The sequence below is a fragment of the Seriola dumerili genome, unplaced genomic scaffold (genome assembly GCF_002260705.1).
Source record: "Seriola dumerili isolate Sdu_G_001 unplaced genomic scaffold, Sdu_1.0 BDQW01000202.1, whole genome shotgun sequence".
Lineage (NCBI taxonomy): Eukaryota > Metazoa > Chordata > Actinopteri > Carangiformes > Carangidae > Seriola > Seriola dumerili.
In genome coordinates this window covers 825,716-842,674 of record NW_019174457.1, presented here as the reverse complement: position 1 = coordinate 842,674, position 16,959 = coordinate 825,716, and the positions used below count along the sequence as shown (strand labels likewise).

General features: G+C 41.1%; 1 protein-coding gene across 3 annotated transcripts in view; it reads right to left on the bottom strand.

Moving 5' to 3' along the window:
• Positions 1 to 16,959, bottom strand: part of trappc9 (trafficking protein particle complex 9) — a 203,777-nt gene that overhangs the window by 165,791 nt on the left and 21,027 nt on the right. For all 3 annotated transcript variants that reach the window (XM_022753974.1, XM_022753976.1, XM_022753975.1), the window contains 2 exons: positions 5,656 to 5,782; positions 3,471 to 3,616 (listed from right to left, as the gene is read on the bottom strand). In XM_022753974.1, coding sequence (XP_022609695.1) covers positions 3,471 to 3,616; positions 5,656 to 5,782 — 273 coding nt within the window. The remainder of the gene's footprint in view (positions 1 to 3,470; positions 3,617 to 5,655; positions 5,783 to 16,959) is intronic.

The following is a 16,959-nucleotide window of genomic DNA, read 5'->3' as shown; positions in this document are numbered from 1 at the left end:
ACACACACACACACACACACACACACACACACACACACACACACACACACACACACACACACACACACACAGCCAATGGACGGCCGCACTCACTTTCTCACCGTGGCTCAAATACAATATTAAATTGGACTTTGTTTGATGACTCTGCGTCGGGGATTTCATAAACCTCTGAAATGGATTCACTCCAGACACAACGCAAACAAGCTGTAGTTTTTCACGGAGCAGATTTCCAGTCAGGACGGCGGTGATTGATTCCAGCGTGGCCTTGAGCCTGTTGCTGCCGCTTACATACCAAGTGATGAATATGCTGTATGTTTCTTAGGCGGTGAGGGCATTCATGAGAGGCAGTCATTAATTCAACACTGGACTAGTTAAGGTAGGCTTTGTTTACAAGGACACCATGACAGGAAGGCAGGCAATTTTTTATTTTATTTATTCATTTGTTTGTTTTGTTTTTTTAATGCCGCTGACTCGTTTGTCTGTCTGATGAAGGAATCACAGTCAGCGGATGAATCTAAATGAGATAAATTTAATCTGAGAAACTAAGGAAACTTTTAAATTAAAAGAGACATTAACCACGGCTCATCGTGAGGTGCATCACACGGCACATATAATAATTAAAGGAAACACAGGGAAGGATACTAACTGTTTTGGGCCTGAGCTAATGTAAAGAAGAATTTCTTAAACCAATACGTAGAGTTCAAATGATGATTTTAAATCTGATATTTTATGTGTATTATCTCTGTGTTTGCCTGACTGGAATCATCACCTCACTGTTGTACGCCTCCGACAACCAGCAAAGCTGCAGGAAATATGGTCACAATCTCCCCGTCCTGTGGTACAGCGTTGAAATACGGGGAAAAGTGTTTTTTGCAGAACATTAAGACGTCGCATTGAAGTTGACCTTTGACCTTTTTGGATATGAAATGTCCCTCCTTTATCATTTTATCCGTGTGTTCAATTGTGTCATAATTGCTGGATGAATTTGTGAGTTATGGTCCAAAACCTATTTTGTGAGATTTTGTGACCTCGACATTTGAAGTGACCTTTGACCTTTGACCAGTAAAATCAAATCAGTTCATCCTCAAGTACAAATGGACATTGGCGCCAAATTTGCAGGAGATTTAACTCGAGGAGTTCCCGAGATATGGCGTTCACAAGGCGAAAATTGTGTTTTGCGAGGCCACCTTTGACCTTTGACCTTTGACCAACAAAATCCAATCAGTTCCACCTTGAGTCCAAGTGAAAGTTTGTACCGCATTTGAAGAATTTACCTCACGGCGTTACTGAGACATCACACTCATGAGTAGGGGACAGACGGACGCCTCTGGCCCTGGCTGTTACATGCAGCTTACACCCAGTAAAGATCACAAATACACCCCCCCCCCAAAAAAATCAGCTATTCACTGGTAAATGTACCTCTGGAATACATTACTATATTCAGGTGGAAAATTAATTAAAAAAACATTTCAGATTTGAATAACGACCTCGAATTAAATATACATTCAGCTTGTGCAGACTGCTGATGTACAGTAATTGCAGGCGTATCATTAGAGAAATCACAGCAGCTGGCCATTACCTTTCAGCTATAATTCATGTGCAATTGTAAAAACTAATTGTGCACTCGTGTAGTTTGACAAGTCAACAAAAAATAAGGCCCAGAGTGGAGAGACTGCACTCGCTGGAGTCGTCTCCATAAGGAATCTGTCCTGTCTGCCGTGATCGGACATTATCAAGATCAATAAAAAGGGAACTGGAATATTTCCAAGAACACAGACTCTCCTGCTAACAGTCTGTGAAGAGTCTCAGTCGTCCAGGTCATGGTTTCTCTTAGAGCTTTAACAAAAGGGAACTGGACTTGCTTGAGATTCTTGCAGACGCTCTCATCCGAAAGGCCTCGTCAGTTCTGATCAGACGATTCAGTTCGGATCAAACATCTTCAAGAACCTCAGCTGCTTTTGTAAAGCTCTGAGACACCCTGCTGTGAGTGATAGAAGAAAGTAAGAAGAAACTAATGAGTTTTAAAGTGAGAAATTGTAAAGTATTCCTGACCTGACTTTAATCTAACCTGAGGTGGCTGCAGTACATGCCTCATTTTTATAGTTTGGAGACGGATGGTCAACCATATCATAGAGGATTTGTCTTCTGGTGTCGTGACCCAAATCATTGGTGTTTGTATCTTGGTTTCTGAATCGTTACACCCCTACTATATCGTTGTGAAGTGGGAGGATGTTGTGGAAGAAAAAGTCCATTCATTTTCCCCAGTTGGATCCATCGGATAACATTTTCTAATGCTGTTGTTCATCTCTTGTACCGATTCAATCCGGAAAATGTCTGCCTCTTTAAAATCAGATCGATATCAAATGTACAAGCCCGTGTACGTAAAAACATGACAACTATTCCAGTGCGCTTATTGAATAGATGTCGCACTTAGCGCTTACACCAAGGTCTCCTGCTGCACTGAGCCTTTAGTGTTGACCCTCACTTGTAAGTCGCTTTGGATAAAATCTTCTGCCAAATAAGTAAACGTAACTGTACCTGTAAACTGAACGACTCCCAAGGTGCATTTTGTGCAGTGTTTTTACACAGTAAATCATTACATCATCTGAGAGAGTCGTGTGCTTCTATACTGAGGAAGTTTGTTAAAGAAAAACCTGTAATGTGAAATCAGAGAGGTGGAAAAAAACTTCCCGAACCATCACCTCACAACTCTATTCCAGTTATAATCCACTCACCTGAAATCAGAGAAGTCGACAAACTTTCTGTCACGATAGCCTTTCATCTGAAATGGCAGTAGCCATTAGGGTTGTGCCGATCCCCGATCGTCAGAGCGATCGCAGATAACTTAACTTTTCCGATGTCAAGACGATATTTAGCTTGTTTTATTATTTACTAAATAAATATTTCAATTAACTTGCCCTGCCATAATTTCATGTCGGCATCATCAGCATATAAATGACACTTGCAACACTGACTCGCGTGCACACACACACACACACACACACATACCACGACCAGCTGACTGTCACTCACTGAAGCAGAGCGGAGCAGATCGATAAACGATAAACAGACGGACAAACCGCGTCACTACGTTCGGTTTCTCAGCTGCTGCTTTTCGTGGTTGTAAACACAACTTTCAGCCCTAACGGGGAAGTGAAGAGACAGTCAACGAGAGAGAGAGAGAGAGAGAGAGAGAGAGCTGTCTCTAAGCGCCTTCCCCTGCTGGTTTCGAGTGCACATTGTGAACGCTCTGATTATTAAAATGTAAATAATTTATGTTTTGTTTGTGATGACAATATTGTTTAGCTTTAACAGAGCCATAAATGTATTTATCATCGTACTGTCAGGGTATCAGAGAAAGAGAAGTCGCTCTCTCTCTCTGCACGTGTATGCATACGAGTGTGTTTAGGTTACGAAGAACAACATCATGTTACGGTCACTGGCAGCATGACGACTCTCTCTGGACTCACCTATCTTCTTGCAGCGCTCCTCTCCTCTGTTGTGCATGATGATGGGCGAGTAGATGAAGGGGCTGGCGGTGGACATGTTCTGTCCCAGCAGGCCTTTCACTTTGTGGGGGCGCAGGCTGACAGGCAGATTGAGCAGCTTCACTGATCTGAGTTTGGGCATCAAAGGAGGAGGAGGCACATCAGTGACATGAGCTCGTGTCATTTTTATTTTTATACACAGATCAGTTCTGCCCCCCCGAACACGATCGTCTCACAACAATATAATCCGAGTGCTTGTGATGAATATTCATGATTTTTTTTTTTTTTACAGTATATTGCAAGAGTTTCATAAAAGTAAAGAGCAAAAACCAATAAAAAAATAAAAAAATAAAAGTACACTCCACACTTTTAGGGAGCAGGAGCTATTAATCCAGTCAGAGGAACCTTGTCAGTGTAATCTAGCAGATAAAGACTCCTGCACATCAGAACCTGCAGTTACTGTTGCTCATTAACATTTCAAACATTACACATTATAATAAAAAGGATTTATGGTTGGTGACTAATGACTTCTGTGATCAAAAGGTCGAACCTGCGATGACATAGAGAGAAAGATGTAATTTTTTATTTTATTTTTTTTTTATCTACTTCATTGCCAATGCATGGCTTCTCTTGGTTTGTTTCCAGCTCTCCAGCCTCCACAGTTGCCTCCTAACTGCAGTGTGCAGGGGTCATTTTCGCCTTGAGGCAGATCTGTCTCGCTTTGAGCTGGATTTCGCTGTCAGTGAAGTTATTTAAGTGTTGTAAAAGCATTAAAGCTGGTATACACACTGCCACAACAACTTTTCAATGTGACTTTTCAGTGTGTTTTATCAAACGGCTCCATTGTCGGTTTGTTTTGAGCGGCCATTATTTCTCTTAAGGGAAGTTCTACTGCCAGCCAATCAGAGTACCGGCTCACAAATAATGAGCCCAAAAAGCCTGGGTCATTAAAGGTGGGTGTGGAGCTCCCAAACAGCTGTTTGATGTTGAAACGCCTCTGAAGAAAAAGCGTTTCTTACACATAAGGAATAAAGAAGCATCGTTATTAATAAGACGCTGATCTGTTAATGCGAAACGAGATGTAATGTTTTTCAGGTTGTCATGTGTCTGAAAATCTCGTATCTTTTAGACACGACGGTATAAATACCATTGCATTTAAAAAATAAAAAAAATAAAAAGTAGAATCTTTCTTTTATTATCTAATTTGACTGTCAGTCATAAAAAATAAATCTAGTTGTCCTTTTTTACTGGTGGGACTTCCCAGTGTAACATGTGGCCAAATTGCTGACATTTTGCTAATGGCTAACGTTACGCTACTAACCAGGAATCAATTCTTCGCCGTCGCTCTAAAGTCAGTAGTTGCCGTTACCTGCACGGCACAACCTTCCCTGTGTGAGCTTCTGTTTTAGAGCAGCAAAGAAGAAGAGATGTCTTTCGTTTTTTTTCCAAGCACAAAACAATAAAGTTTATTTATCAATTACGTGGTATCGGATCAGTGCAAAGACTCATTTACTCGCCGATACGCGATTTAGTATCGGAGGCTTTTCCGATACTTATATCAGTATCGGAACAATCTACTATATATATATATTTTATAAAGTTCCTTCATTATCATGGACACACACACTCACTTATTTCGAGCTGATCCCACATACACCGTTCTGCTGCTGTAAAAACTCAATAAAGCAACGAACCCACGGCTAAAAACTGTCCTCAACAAATCTCCTGTTTACTCCAGTTTGGGATTTTTCTTTTTAATAAAAGTAGATAATTATAACACATTTTTTTTTAAGATTTTAAGACACAGACATGCTGAGGAATTTGGGTAGTATTGAGAGACAGACTGACTAACATTGTTTGGGTTTGTTGACAATATGAAATTCCATTAGAAAATTTTAAAAAACAGGATAAAAACCAAATTTACCTCAGTTTTTAAATCATCGCTGAAAGATTAATGGAAAGCCTCACTTCAAAGCAATTGAAATTAAAAGCACCAATTTTATACAGCCGTTTAGCAGTAACGGCTAACTAACTGCCACACTTTGATGTACCAATGGTATAATTACACCAGATTTCTAATTCTGGATGATATTTAGCCTGGTTAAAAATAAAGCCAACATGTGACAAGATACAGAAAAAGTAACAATCAGTCAGACTCTTCTCTTACCGGACAATGGGAAGCTTTGTAAAAGGCACCGGAGGGAGCTTCAGGCCGTCGGGAAGGGTGATGACCTCCATTCCCCCCGGACACTTGGAGGTGTAGTTCTCCAGACTCTGGGTCACTTCTTTCTTCTCTATAAATGAAGAACGTAAAAAAAAAAAAAAATCACTGAGCCGCAAAGAAATCTATAGATACAATCATCCACCGATAAGACAGCAGCAATTATGACATAACACGATTCCCTTTAAATTTCCCCCGCACCCGGATAATTCGAGCTCCATCGCTCGCCAATCGAGATTTCATCTTTGTGTGTGGTATAAATTAACCGGACGTTAATGGGCTGCGAGGTGTCTCTCTCTCTCTCTCTCTCTCTCAGCAATAAGATCCCCAGCCTTCAAGTAAAATTGTAAGTTTTATTGTACCATCAATACCTTTTGAGGGATCATTACTGCTCACCCAGCTGTAGAATTTGCTTTGGGTGTGTAAGTTTCCAAGATTGTCCATCAGGGTGGAGAAGGACATTTACTTGCAAAAGATTTCACACAGATCTATAAACCCTTGGTAGGAGTACATTAGGAGGTCTTATCATAGCCCCGGTGCTTTCCTCCACTTTATTGTACATTCAATAAAAAAAATAATGGGGAAACAGGCTACATCCATGATGCAACAGACGATGTTTATTTAATCAGCTGCCTGAGATATATACACTGTGCATATGAAATGAGATGAGATGCTTGTATTAACAGCCAAAAGGATGACTCCAGGATTTTATGTCCTCTGGCAACAGTAAAGTCTGTCCACCCAAAATGTTAATATAAACCTGGGAGCCAGAAACCGGACCGCCAGCAAATCAGAGTGCAGACAGAAAGGGGAAGAGATAACAGAGGAAAAGGTTGTGAGTGAGGGGGGGGGGGGGGGTAAAGTGAGATGGAGGTGGACAGAGGAGGGAATCAGACGGAGAGAGGGGAGAAGAGTAAAAGGAATAAAATAGCAAGAGATGAATGGAGTAATAGCTCAGTTGTCCTCCTGGCTCACAGCTTTCATGATTGATGATATATTTTTTCTCTCCTTGTTTGCCACGTCTGAGCGTTCACAGCAGCCGAGTGCTGAGGGGCCACTCCAGGACACAACGCTGGCCGCGTATCCCGTAGTAAGTATTTTTTGCTAAGAATAGAAAACAGTAATTAACTAACATTACGTTTTTATTTCTTCCACAATGACTAATAAAACGAATGATCCTTCAAAGTAAAAGTCAAATGTCAGTAAAACATTAATAAACAGGATTTTATCAAACTTTTTAAACTGTGAAAAGCTGCTTTTATTTATTTATTTATTAGTTTGTTTGTTTGTTTGTTTGTTTGTTTGTTTGGTTGAACTAATGGGTGCCATGAACAGATTATCATAATCATATTTCTTATCCGATGCCGAATCCTTTCAGGTTTGTTTTTTGTTTTTTTTTGCCCACTTGATATTCAGTACCAGAGGAACCTGTAAACCCGTCACTGACGCATCGTCATCTTCTGAATTTGTTGTGGCAAACATATTAGCTAAGCAGTCGCCTATTTACACATCCAGCAGACAGGAAGGAACATTAGCATTCAGTGGAATAAAAATATCTGGCTCTTTAGCTGATAAATGCCCCACTTTGTTCCCAACTAGTCACTACATTTGTCTGCCGTTTAGTGCTGAGCAGGTAGTGTACAGTCAGTTTATCAGAGCTTTTATTTTTTTGCCTTCTGCGGCTGAATACAGGGTTGATGAGAGCGGAGGTTGCAGGGCCAGACAAACAAAACAATGATTTAAAAGAAGCTAAAATGCTCCGTAGAGCTGAGGGCAACTAAGTGCTGCACGATCTTTACCGGTGAAATGTTTCACATTGACGTGATCCACTGTTATTCCAAAAACATGAATCAGTGCAGCTTGACAAGGAAAGGAAACAAAAGTGAAGGAAAGGGAAAGTGAAGGAAAGGAAAAGGGAAGGAAAGGAAAGCCTTTAAACCTTTTTTTTTTTTTAAAGATAAAGAAACAAAAATAAAATCTGTGAATAAATTATATCAGTTGTGAGGGTTACACAAAGAAACGGTGAGAAAAAGTTTTCGCAGTTCCACCCAGGTGGGAGTTTAATTATGCTGGATGATGCTGGAAGAGCCCACACTGTCATCCATCTTGAAAATCTACTGCAACTTTCAAGGTAACAGAAGCTCCTGCCTCCTGACCGGACTCAGATTCAGGTGTAAAGACGGGACTGTTTTTAAAGATGGACGTCCCCCCCACAGGTTTCTGAGGAGCCGGGCCCCGTGTACACACGACTTTAAGCCTCAATAAAAATTCACAAATTACATGCAGGTTTCTGCTTTGCATGTGTGCACAGCTTTTCACAACAGCACTTCTTTGTGTCTTTGTGTAACTTCAGCACTGAATTCATTTGTTCACAGATTTTTTTTTTTTTTTTTTACAAATACAAATCTTTTCTTCACGTGTGCAACCTTGAATTTCTTTATAAACAACTGCAAACACCACTTGTACAAGCTCTAAATGTTTCTGACCCTTATTTGAGCCAATACTTGTCCTTTGTCGATGCAATTCCCTTGAGGTCAGACTAGCGTGTCAGGGCCCTTAGATAATCAAAGCCACGGGTTAAACTAGGAAGAAAACCTACTTTGTTGACTTGTTTCTCCCCTGCCCCCCCCTCCCCCCGCTTCCTGCCCAGACAAACACAACAAAGCACATTATAAACCTGACAGCTGGAACACGCTGTCCAGATAAGCAAAGACACATTTTTTACACTTAACGAACAGGAAGGGGAGAAAAGGTGCAGCTCGTTGCGGTTCACATAGTTCCCCAAACGAAAGGATCTCATCTCCAAGTGTCAGTCGTCAAGAGGAGCCCCCCCCACCCCCCGGATGAAAGGAAGCACGGGTAAGAGTTTGCTCTGAATCCTGAATCCTCTTCTCTGCAAACGGAGCTTACATCACCTCGTTGTGCGACTGAAGAGTAGGAGGGAGACACTTTTGAAATTTGCACCTATTAAATCTGCCTTCATCTAACAAGTTTGTTTGCAGTTCTCCTTCCCTGCCAAGCACTTCATTAAAGGCTGCGCTTTCCAGAGCTTGACGTGACCGAACATCCAGTGAAGTACCGCTCACACCATACAAATTAGTGTGACAGTAATGAGGGGGCTCAGGTATTCTGACAGCGTCTTTTGTACTTTTGCCGTATTAATGCCTCCCAGTTTGTCAGGATAGATCTAAAATAATTCGTAAAGCAGCAGGTGTCAACTGAGCTCGTTTTTGAAATTGTTTTGCAAGCATAAGCTCCGTGAAAAGGAAAATAATAAGAGTTGGGTTGGTGTGAGGGACGATGTCTGAAGGGCAAACAAAAGTATTGATTCATTTGTAGATGATGAACCATAACCACAGTCTTTCAGGCTTGATGTGATGCACAAAATGTTCTGTTTTCCTCCCTCCTTGCCTTCCCTTCTTCCTCGATTTGTCGACTCTCTGCTGAGGCATTAGCGGGGCTGTCCCCTGGAAGTCGGCGAGTCGATGCATCCTTTGCGAAGACCCCGGGGGTTGACTCGCATTTTGTGATTCTTCAGCGATCCGATCACAAGTGGACAGCTCCAAGGACGTCGGTGTTTTCTTTAAGGCCCTGCTCACACACTGTGCTGCGGTCAAGATGCCAAATTTCACTTTGTGCAGGAAGAAGGAAGAGGAAGCTGAATCCACAGAGTAGGGATCTACCTTTACACCATATGTTGGACATTATAATTTATTTAAAATGTACATGGTTCTGCTCTGAGAGAGGGTGAAAGAAGAAGAAAGCTACGGCTCGGTCATGTCTAGTTGAAACAAGCGATCGCTCGTGACCTCCTCCCCATTCACCCTGCTGTTCCCGCCTTCTTCAGCTCAGTGTTTTTGGTTGTGTTTTGTTCTTCCTCTCCTCTTTTATCAAGTGTCCCTCCCCGATGCCACTCACTGAGGCAGTGCAGGAATCCGCTATAATTAGCCCCTACCTGGTCACCTTGTCACGACCCAGACGAAGAGCCGTTGGGAGTTATCTTCAATTCTAGCTGCTGCTGCTGCTGCTGCTTCCACTGCAGAGGTGAAGGCTCTCATAAAACATTCAAGCTATGTGTGTTTCTAATGATCCCGGCGAAGACTTGAAAAGACAAAACCAGCCCAAGAGAGGCCTTTTCGAAAAGACCCAAACTGATTGAGAGATGTGGCTCCTGGGGAAGGGTGTGATTACATTAAACAAGAAAAGAATGGCAGATGGCATCCAGCCTCAAAGACAATGTGTATTCTCACGACAGTTGCAGACAGTGTAATCAATATTTGCAAAAAAAAAAATGTAAAAATGAAAAAAATGAGCGCGACTTAAGCAGCCAACACTAATATGTGATATGATCAAAGAGACAATATCTCGAGCTCTTCTAATAATCTCTGTCTATTTTTAGTTCCCTTTCAATTAAACTGTATTTTATAGTAGCTCCAACAAGATTTAAAAAACCTCCGACACCAATTACAGAGTATGATCTTGAAAACCGCCCGAGTCACTCAAAGACAATATTCATTATCAGTGAAAAAATATAAGATCTCCATACAATCACTCATTTTTTGAGTTATAATTTCATAGTGGAAAAATACAGTGATTCGGCACCGGATCCGAGAAATACAACCATCACTTCTCGAATGTTATATTCTCCTGTTTCTATAGATATAAAGCTCTGTTGGAAAGACAAAAAATCAATTATAAATTATGTTAAATAATGTATGATTTTTTCCACTATTTTCTGAATTTTAATACAACTGAACAATCTTTTAATAAAAAAATAACTGTCAAGTGTATTGAATAATGAAAAATAATAATTGTTGTTTAGCTGTACACTTATCCTGAGCTAGAACAACACTACACTTCCTCAACGCAGCCAGGGTTGCAGGAAAATAAGAGTCACAATCTCCTCTCGTGAGTTACGGCACTTAATTTGACAGATTTTGTGTTTAATTGCGTCATAATCAATATATGAATTCATATAGTTTATGGCCAATAAACATTTCTTGTGCAGGTCACAGTGACTATCTTTTACCACCAACATCTCAGCTCACGTTCCAGATCCTATCCGTCAGCACGTCTCAAACCGCGACACATTTGTGTCAAACATTCGAAGGATTCCCTTGAAGGAGTTACTGATGTCCACCGTGACCGTTGACCTTTGAACTTTGAACCGGCCAAAATCCTGAAATCAGGATTCATCCTCGAGTCCGCGGTGAATTCTGTTGCTCAGATTTGAAGGAATTTGCTGACGGGCGTAACTGACGATCTATCCGCGCAATTCAGGAGAATGGACAGACGACCAACTTTTTGAAAACTCCTCGCCGGCATAATAACAACCGGGTAGATTCTTCCTGGAGAACACTAGATAGTTCGTTGTCACCCTCTTAACGCAGCGCGATAACCTACCTTTGCCATAATTAAGCTTTTAAGTACTGCCGTTGCAAACGCACAAAGACTTCTGAGATCAGACGCCGGGCGATTAAAGAGGTGAAACAATAAGATTCCACAACAAGAGTCCACTGACGGAAACTAACATCAGTATGCCTTCCAGAAACAACTAAGAAACACTTACGACTGGATCGCTGCTACCGCGCACGAGAGGACTGTGGAGGCAGGAACCGACAGGAATCAGTTCCCTCTGCAGGCTGACACTTCCTCCGCATCACAGGCGTCCTGGGCGACGAGGAGAAGAGGAAGGACGAGAGGAGGAGGAGGGAGAGGTAGGAGAGGAGGGAGCGAGCAGTAAGCCATCTAGCAACCAACCCGTCAGCGGAGTAACGCCATCAGAGAAGCCACCGCCGTAGGAGTGCGGAGAGCCGGCGTCGCTGATTGCCAGCTGTGTCACCTGAGTCACATCAACTTGATTTTCATTAACCGACCAGACTTCCCACATGTGCACGGAACGTCCCTCTGAGAACAAGGCTTGTCGTGGTATCTGTACTAAAGCCATTATGAAATGTCTTTCCCTGCACCAACTCTGTCGCTACACTTGACACTACACACAGCACGCAACACACACATTCACACTCAGACTCCGTACGTCAACAGGGACTTTATTCCACTAGAGCACCATACAAATAACCGTCTCTACATTTAACTATCCACTGCATAGTGAGTAAAGGCAATTCAAGAGGGCACCCAAAACTGACTGCGCACGGGCAGCTCTCTTGCATATGCCCCGATAAGTTACACAGAGCATACATATGAATTGGTTCATATTTTATTGTAGCAAAAGCAGCATTCGGCTACACCAGCAACTCGTTACACAAGGCAGCTCCTCCGCAGTGAGAAACGAAAATACTCCAAAACTGATATGTAGTTTACAATCAAATCTCAGTCCTGTTTTTTTCTTCCCACTAGCCCCTGATGGTATTGCGAGGCTGCCAGATAGTGAATATTATTCCCGCAGACTCTGTTCCTAAGACGGCTTTTTACACTATCAGCACCTTAAACACAGCTGCCAGAGATGTCCCCTTTGCTGACTGCATTTAATATTTTAATACAGTAAGCTTGCCTTCATGTTGTTCATACCTCTCTCTCCCTCCCTCCCTTCCTCCCTCCATTCTCAATGCTCTGTAGCCAACCAAGGATTAACAACTGGCCATCTACTTAGTGCTGCCAGTGGACCGTCTGGCTCCAAAGCTGCCTGAGTAAACCTATGCTCTGCTGCCAACAGGATTTCCTGCCCAGAGCACAATGTTGCACTCGGCCAAGAAAAGCTGGCCTTTGTTGTGGCGTCGTATATCTATTAAGCAGCAAGGTATAATGCCGAAATCACGCAAAGGAGCAAGGTGGCTGTTTCTAGATGGTTTTTTTTTTTTTTTTGATTGTCTGAGGCACGAAGCTGGACAGCACCTCACAGGGTTTTTATAGGTTTCTATAATGAAAAAAAAAAAAAGATTGGAAGAAAGTGTGATGCGGCTACTTTTTCTTTTCAAGCCTCTTTGCGAGTGTGTTTCTGTTGTTTATTCTGAACCTTGATCGGACAGGAAGTCCTAAGCATGGTCCTGCAGCAGGAAGGACAGGTGGCGCACGGACAGAACCAGGGTTGCCCATATGCGACGCGAGTCGTACAGGACCAGCTCATGCAGGAGGCGCATCTGTAGCAGCAGACCCAGCCTCTGTGAGTGCCTGAGAGAGAGAGAGAAGCAGAGAGAGAGAGAGAGAGAGAGAGAGATACGGAGAATTCAAGTAACAGACACTTGAACAAGCTCATTGCTGACATCTAATGTTACACTGCTACCGAACCAAAATTATTAACAGAAGCATCATAGAGTCTGTAGAATCACACTCTGCGTCTGATTCGTCTGACAGACGGAGAAGCTTCAAGACGTTGTGTTCTCGTATTTAGCACGTTTCCAGGACGAGGAAGAAAATGTTTTATCTGAAAATGAAATGAGTTAGGCTGATATTTGAAGAGAGAGCAGACTGTTTGTCGGCTCTTGCATTTTTTCTGGCTTACTAACTGCTGCCTGCCATATTATTTTCTAAACTTTTTCCAACCCTGCTGTTTTTCAACTTACTGTAACCTAATGATAGATAGATAGATAGATAGATAGATTAGATAGATAGATAGATAGATAGATAGTATAGAATAGATAAGATAGATAGATTAGATAGATAGATACTTTTATCTCATGCATCTCAACTCGATCTGAGGTCTGCTTGACCAGCTTTGACTCAGAAATTACATATCCTTATATCTGTTGACACCGTTAATACATTCAGAATTCATCTTTTTATTAATATACGATTGTTAATGAAAGAATAAATTATTACACGAGTTCAGTTTTCGGAAAACATTAATTTGACTGTATGAAAAATTCTAACTCATATCCACTTAATAAGAAACTTGTGGTCAGACTATTTTCGAGCTGCATCTTCATGGTCTTCCCATTTTGCAGGTTGGAGTTTGCCTCGTTGAAGTGTGGAACCTCAGTCACACCATGAATGAATACAGGTGGTCATGACACATGTATGTGGTTAAAGCTGCTGGAGAAGGTCAGTAAGTGGACGCTTTATTTGTCAAAGTCTGTCATTGTTTTAAAATGATGTGCCCTCACACTTTGAGCTGCTTTTTATTTATTATTTGCACTGATAAAGTCATTCTCGCATGTTATCGTCATTCCTCAATGTAATATTTTAATAAATTTTTATTGGTTTATTTCTTATTTTTTTGTTTTGTTTGTTGTTTTTTTTGCACTGATGTTTTTTCATGTTGTTTTTTCTTTTTATCTTTCCTTGTAATATTTAACAGTTTTGTCTTGCGCCTGATTGTGGAAGTTCCCTTTTTTGTGTATTTTGAATTTCTGTTTTAATATCTACTCTATAACGCCCTCTTAAAATTGCCCGCCTGGGGACAAATAAAGTTTCTTGATTTGATTTGAGATGTGGGCGCAAGTTTTATTCTTGGATATCAAAGTGCGACTGAAGCCAAAAACTCAAATTATTATCATCATTAATCAATTCTTAGTGGAATCGTATGGTGATAACATGAATCATAATAATTTGTTATCCCTTTCTTACGAAGATCTGCTTTTTTTTTAATTTGATGATTCTCAGAGAAAAAAAAAATCACATTCACATTTACTGAAATCACTTGAAGGGTTTGTTTTATAATAAACAACAAACAGAAAACCGCTGGTAACGGCTGTACATCATTAAATACTTTAATTCAGCATGAAGTATGATGCCGGCATCTCATGTTGCGATAGTAGGAAATACTTATTATAGAAAACTAATTTTTAACCATCTAAAGCCGCTATAATTCAACACAAATGTTCTGTGCATACACCTCCACAATAATTACTCTTGGCAACAAGTGTGTGTACAAACACTCCATAAAGTCTGTATTCGACATGGCTTCGAGTGCTTCACACACAAAAGGCCAAACGTAATTAGATCAAGACTCGAAGCGTTTTCATCGGAGCCATGGTCTTAAAATTCAATGTATTCCCGCTGCAGACGCGCTCCTAGCGCGGTGCGGCGCGGCGCGGCGCTAACTCAGCCAGCGTCGTTTGCTCTGCAGAGCTTCCAGCAAGATCATTTAAATAAGCATTCTAAGCCTGACACCAAATGTTACACATAAGAACCCTCAGCCCTACGAGATTCCATGCTCTCACTCCCCAGCTGTCGATCTGTTGACTCACTGAGTGGGGAGGAACGCAAGGGAAGATGTGCCGGCCGAGGCCTTCAGGGGCTGGCAGGGAAAGGAGGAATATTTGGTAAACACTCGCTGTTTTCCTTCAGCTTAAATACGCGCTTCCAATAACGTCAAATCATGCCCACGATGCTTTCCAGTTATCAGTTCATTTTTTTTTCTTCTACCGTGGCGATTATTCATCCTGACTTCTTCCTGGCCATCTGAACAAACTCTAAATGCAATTCCTTCATAAGCTTTTTTTTTTCCCATGTCGTGAAACTGCACACTAAGCAGCTAAAAATAGCTGACTCCACCTGTCTGGCCCAAAACTAGCGGCTTATCTGGAGGACAGTAATGCCAGAAGGACACTTTGGATTTTCTGAGGGATGCCACTCTGCGTCTCTGCAGAAACACGAAAAATGACTTTCAATTTCGTGGTATTTTTCAGACGCTGAGCTGGAGGTGTCTGGCAATCCAATTAAACACATATAATAACTGAACTTAATGTTCGTCATTGGCCGCCAAGAATATGAGCGCGGTGCCACGGCCTAGTCATAGTCGCACTGTCATCGAAAAGCCCTCAAATTCAAAAGGCAAATGTACCTTCAGACCGCCCCTGATGAAGCTGAAGGGAAGGAAGGGGGGGGGGGGGAGATTTTTACTGTGCAGGATCGAATGATGACCGCCTATTATTCTCCTCCGAATAAACATGTAAGATTATAACAACGAACAACAAAAAAAAAAAGATTTCTGTGACAGGTGACAACAGTGGAGAACAGAGGTCTGTGTGAGGGAAGAAAGAAGACTGACTAATGAGTGTGTTCCATTTCTGGTGAGAGAAGAGGAGCACAGTGTGGGAAAAAAAAAAAAAAAGAAGCCTGTGAGGCCTTACTTAAAAAAGCCATTTGTTCCACTGTATCCTCGGGGGCAAAGCGCCTTAATTGGAATGTAGCCAAGTGATCCCCCATTTTCTTTGCTCACTTGAACCTGACTTCAGTCTTATCGCTTGATAAACTTCCACCTGCATCCCGTCTGCCAAAGACTAGGCATCCATTCCTGCATTTCATCACGGGGAAGGTCTTTTATTAAAGCTTACAAGTTCCTGGAACGGTCGTATTCATCCACTTTTGAGTCTAATTTTATAATATTTTGTATTGAATTAGAAATTAAAAGTGTCCCCACTATGTTTGTGACTAAGGTCCTGCAACGTTGGAGATCTATTAATTGGATAAGAGCGTAAGAATTTATTGTCTTACCTCAAAACTTTTAATCATCAAATGATCAACTATAAATTTATTCATAGATTTTGTTTCGACGCCCAGGAGAACGTTGCTGATTAATGAAGTGGGAACTTCGCTGCACATAAAGTAGGCATGTGAAGTGTTTCTGGAACCAGAGGGCAACATGTTTTACTCAAATAAAACTGGAACCCAAATTTACACATTTATGTAATATTTCGCATATAAATGATGATTCATAAATCCAGCTCTATCTAAACAAAAGACTTCCACTTTTAATCTGATATAAATACAGACTGGGGGCGTACAAAGGAGGCTCTTTTTTGGGGTATTTATTTACTTATTATGACGGGACTTTAGATATAAAATATACTGTACTTAACATTCAGTAAAATGCATGGTATCAAAAAACTAGTTATTTATGCTTTTTTCTTTTCTCCATTATACTTATACTCTCTCTTTTAGATCCACGGTCAGGATCAACTGGTTCTGCTTTATGTCAAATAAGCTATTTAAGTAATGTCATTATGCAGGTGGAGTAGTTGTTAATTGGTTTCATATATAGTGTGGGTAACAGATTATATGACATATGAACTGATTCAGCTCATCGATCTACTTTATATATTAACGTATATATGCAGAGGAATTCAAATCACCTTCTTCTAATCTCTGCCATAATTTTGCAAGAGATTTAACCCAATAAACACATACAAAAGCAGCATTTCCCTTTTACAAATTAACATAAAATTGACAAATTTAAAGTTTATCTTGTTGGTGGCAGAAGTTGATAGGAACTCTACCGTTATGGCTGTGGATAATAATGTGTGTCTTATTTGAAAAATAACATACCCAAATGACTCTCAACATTTAGTG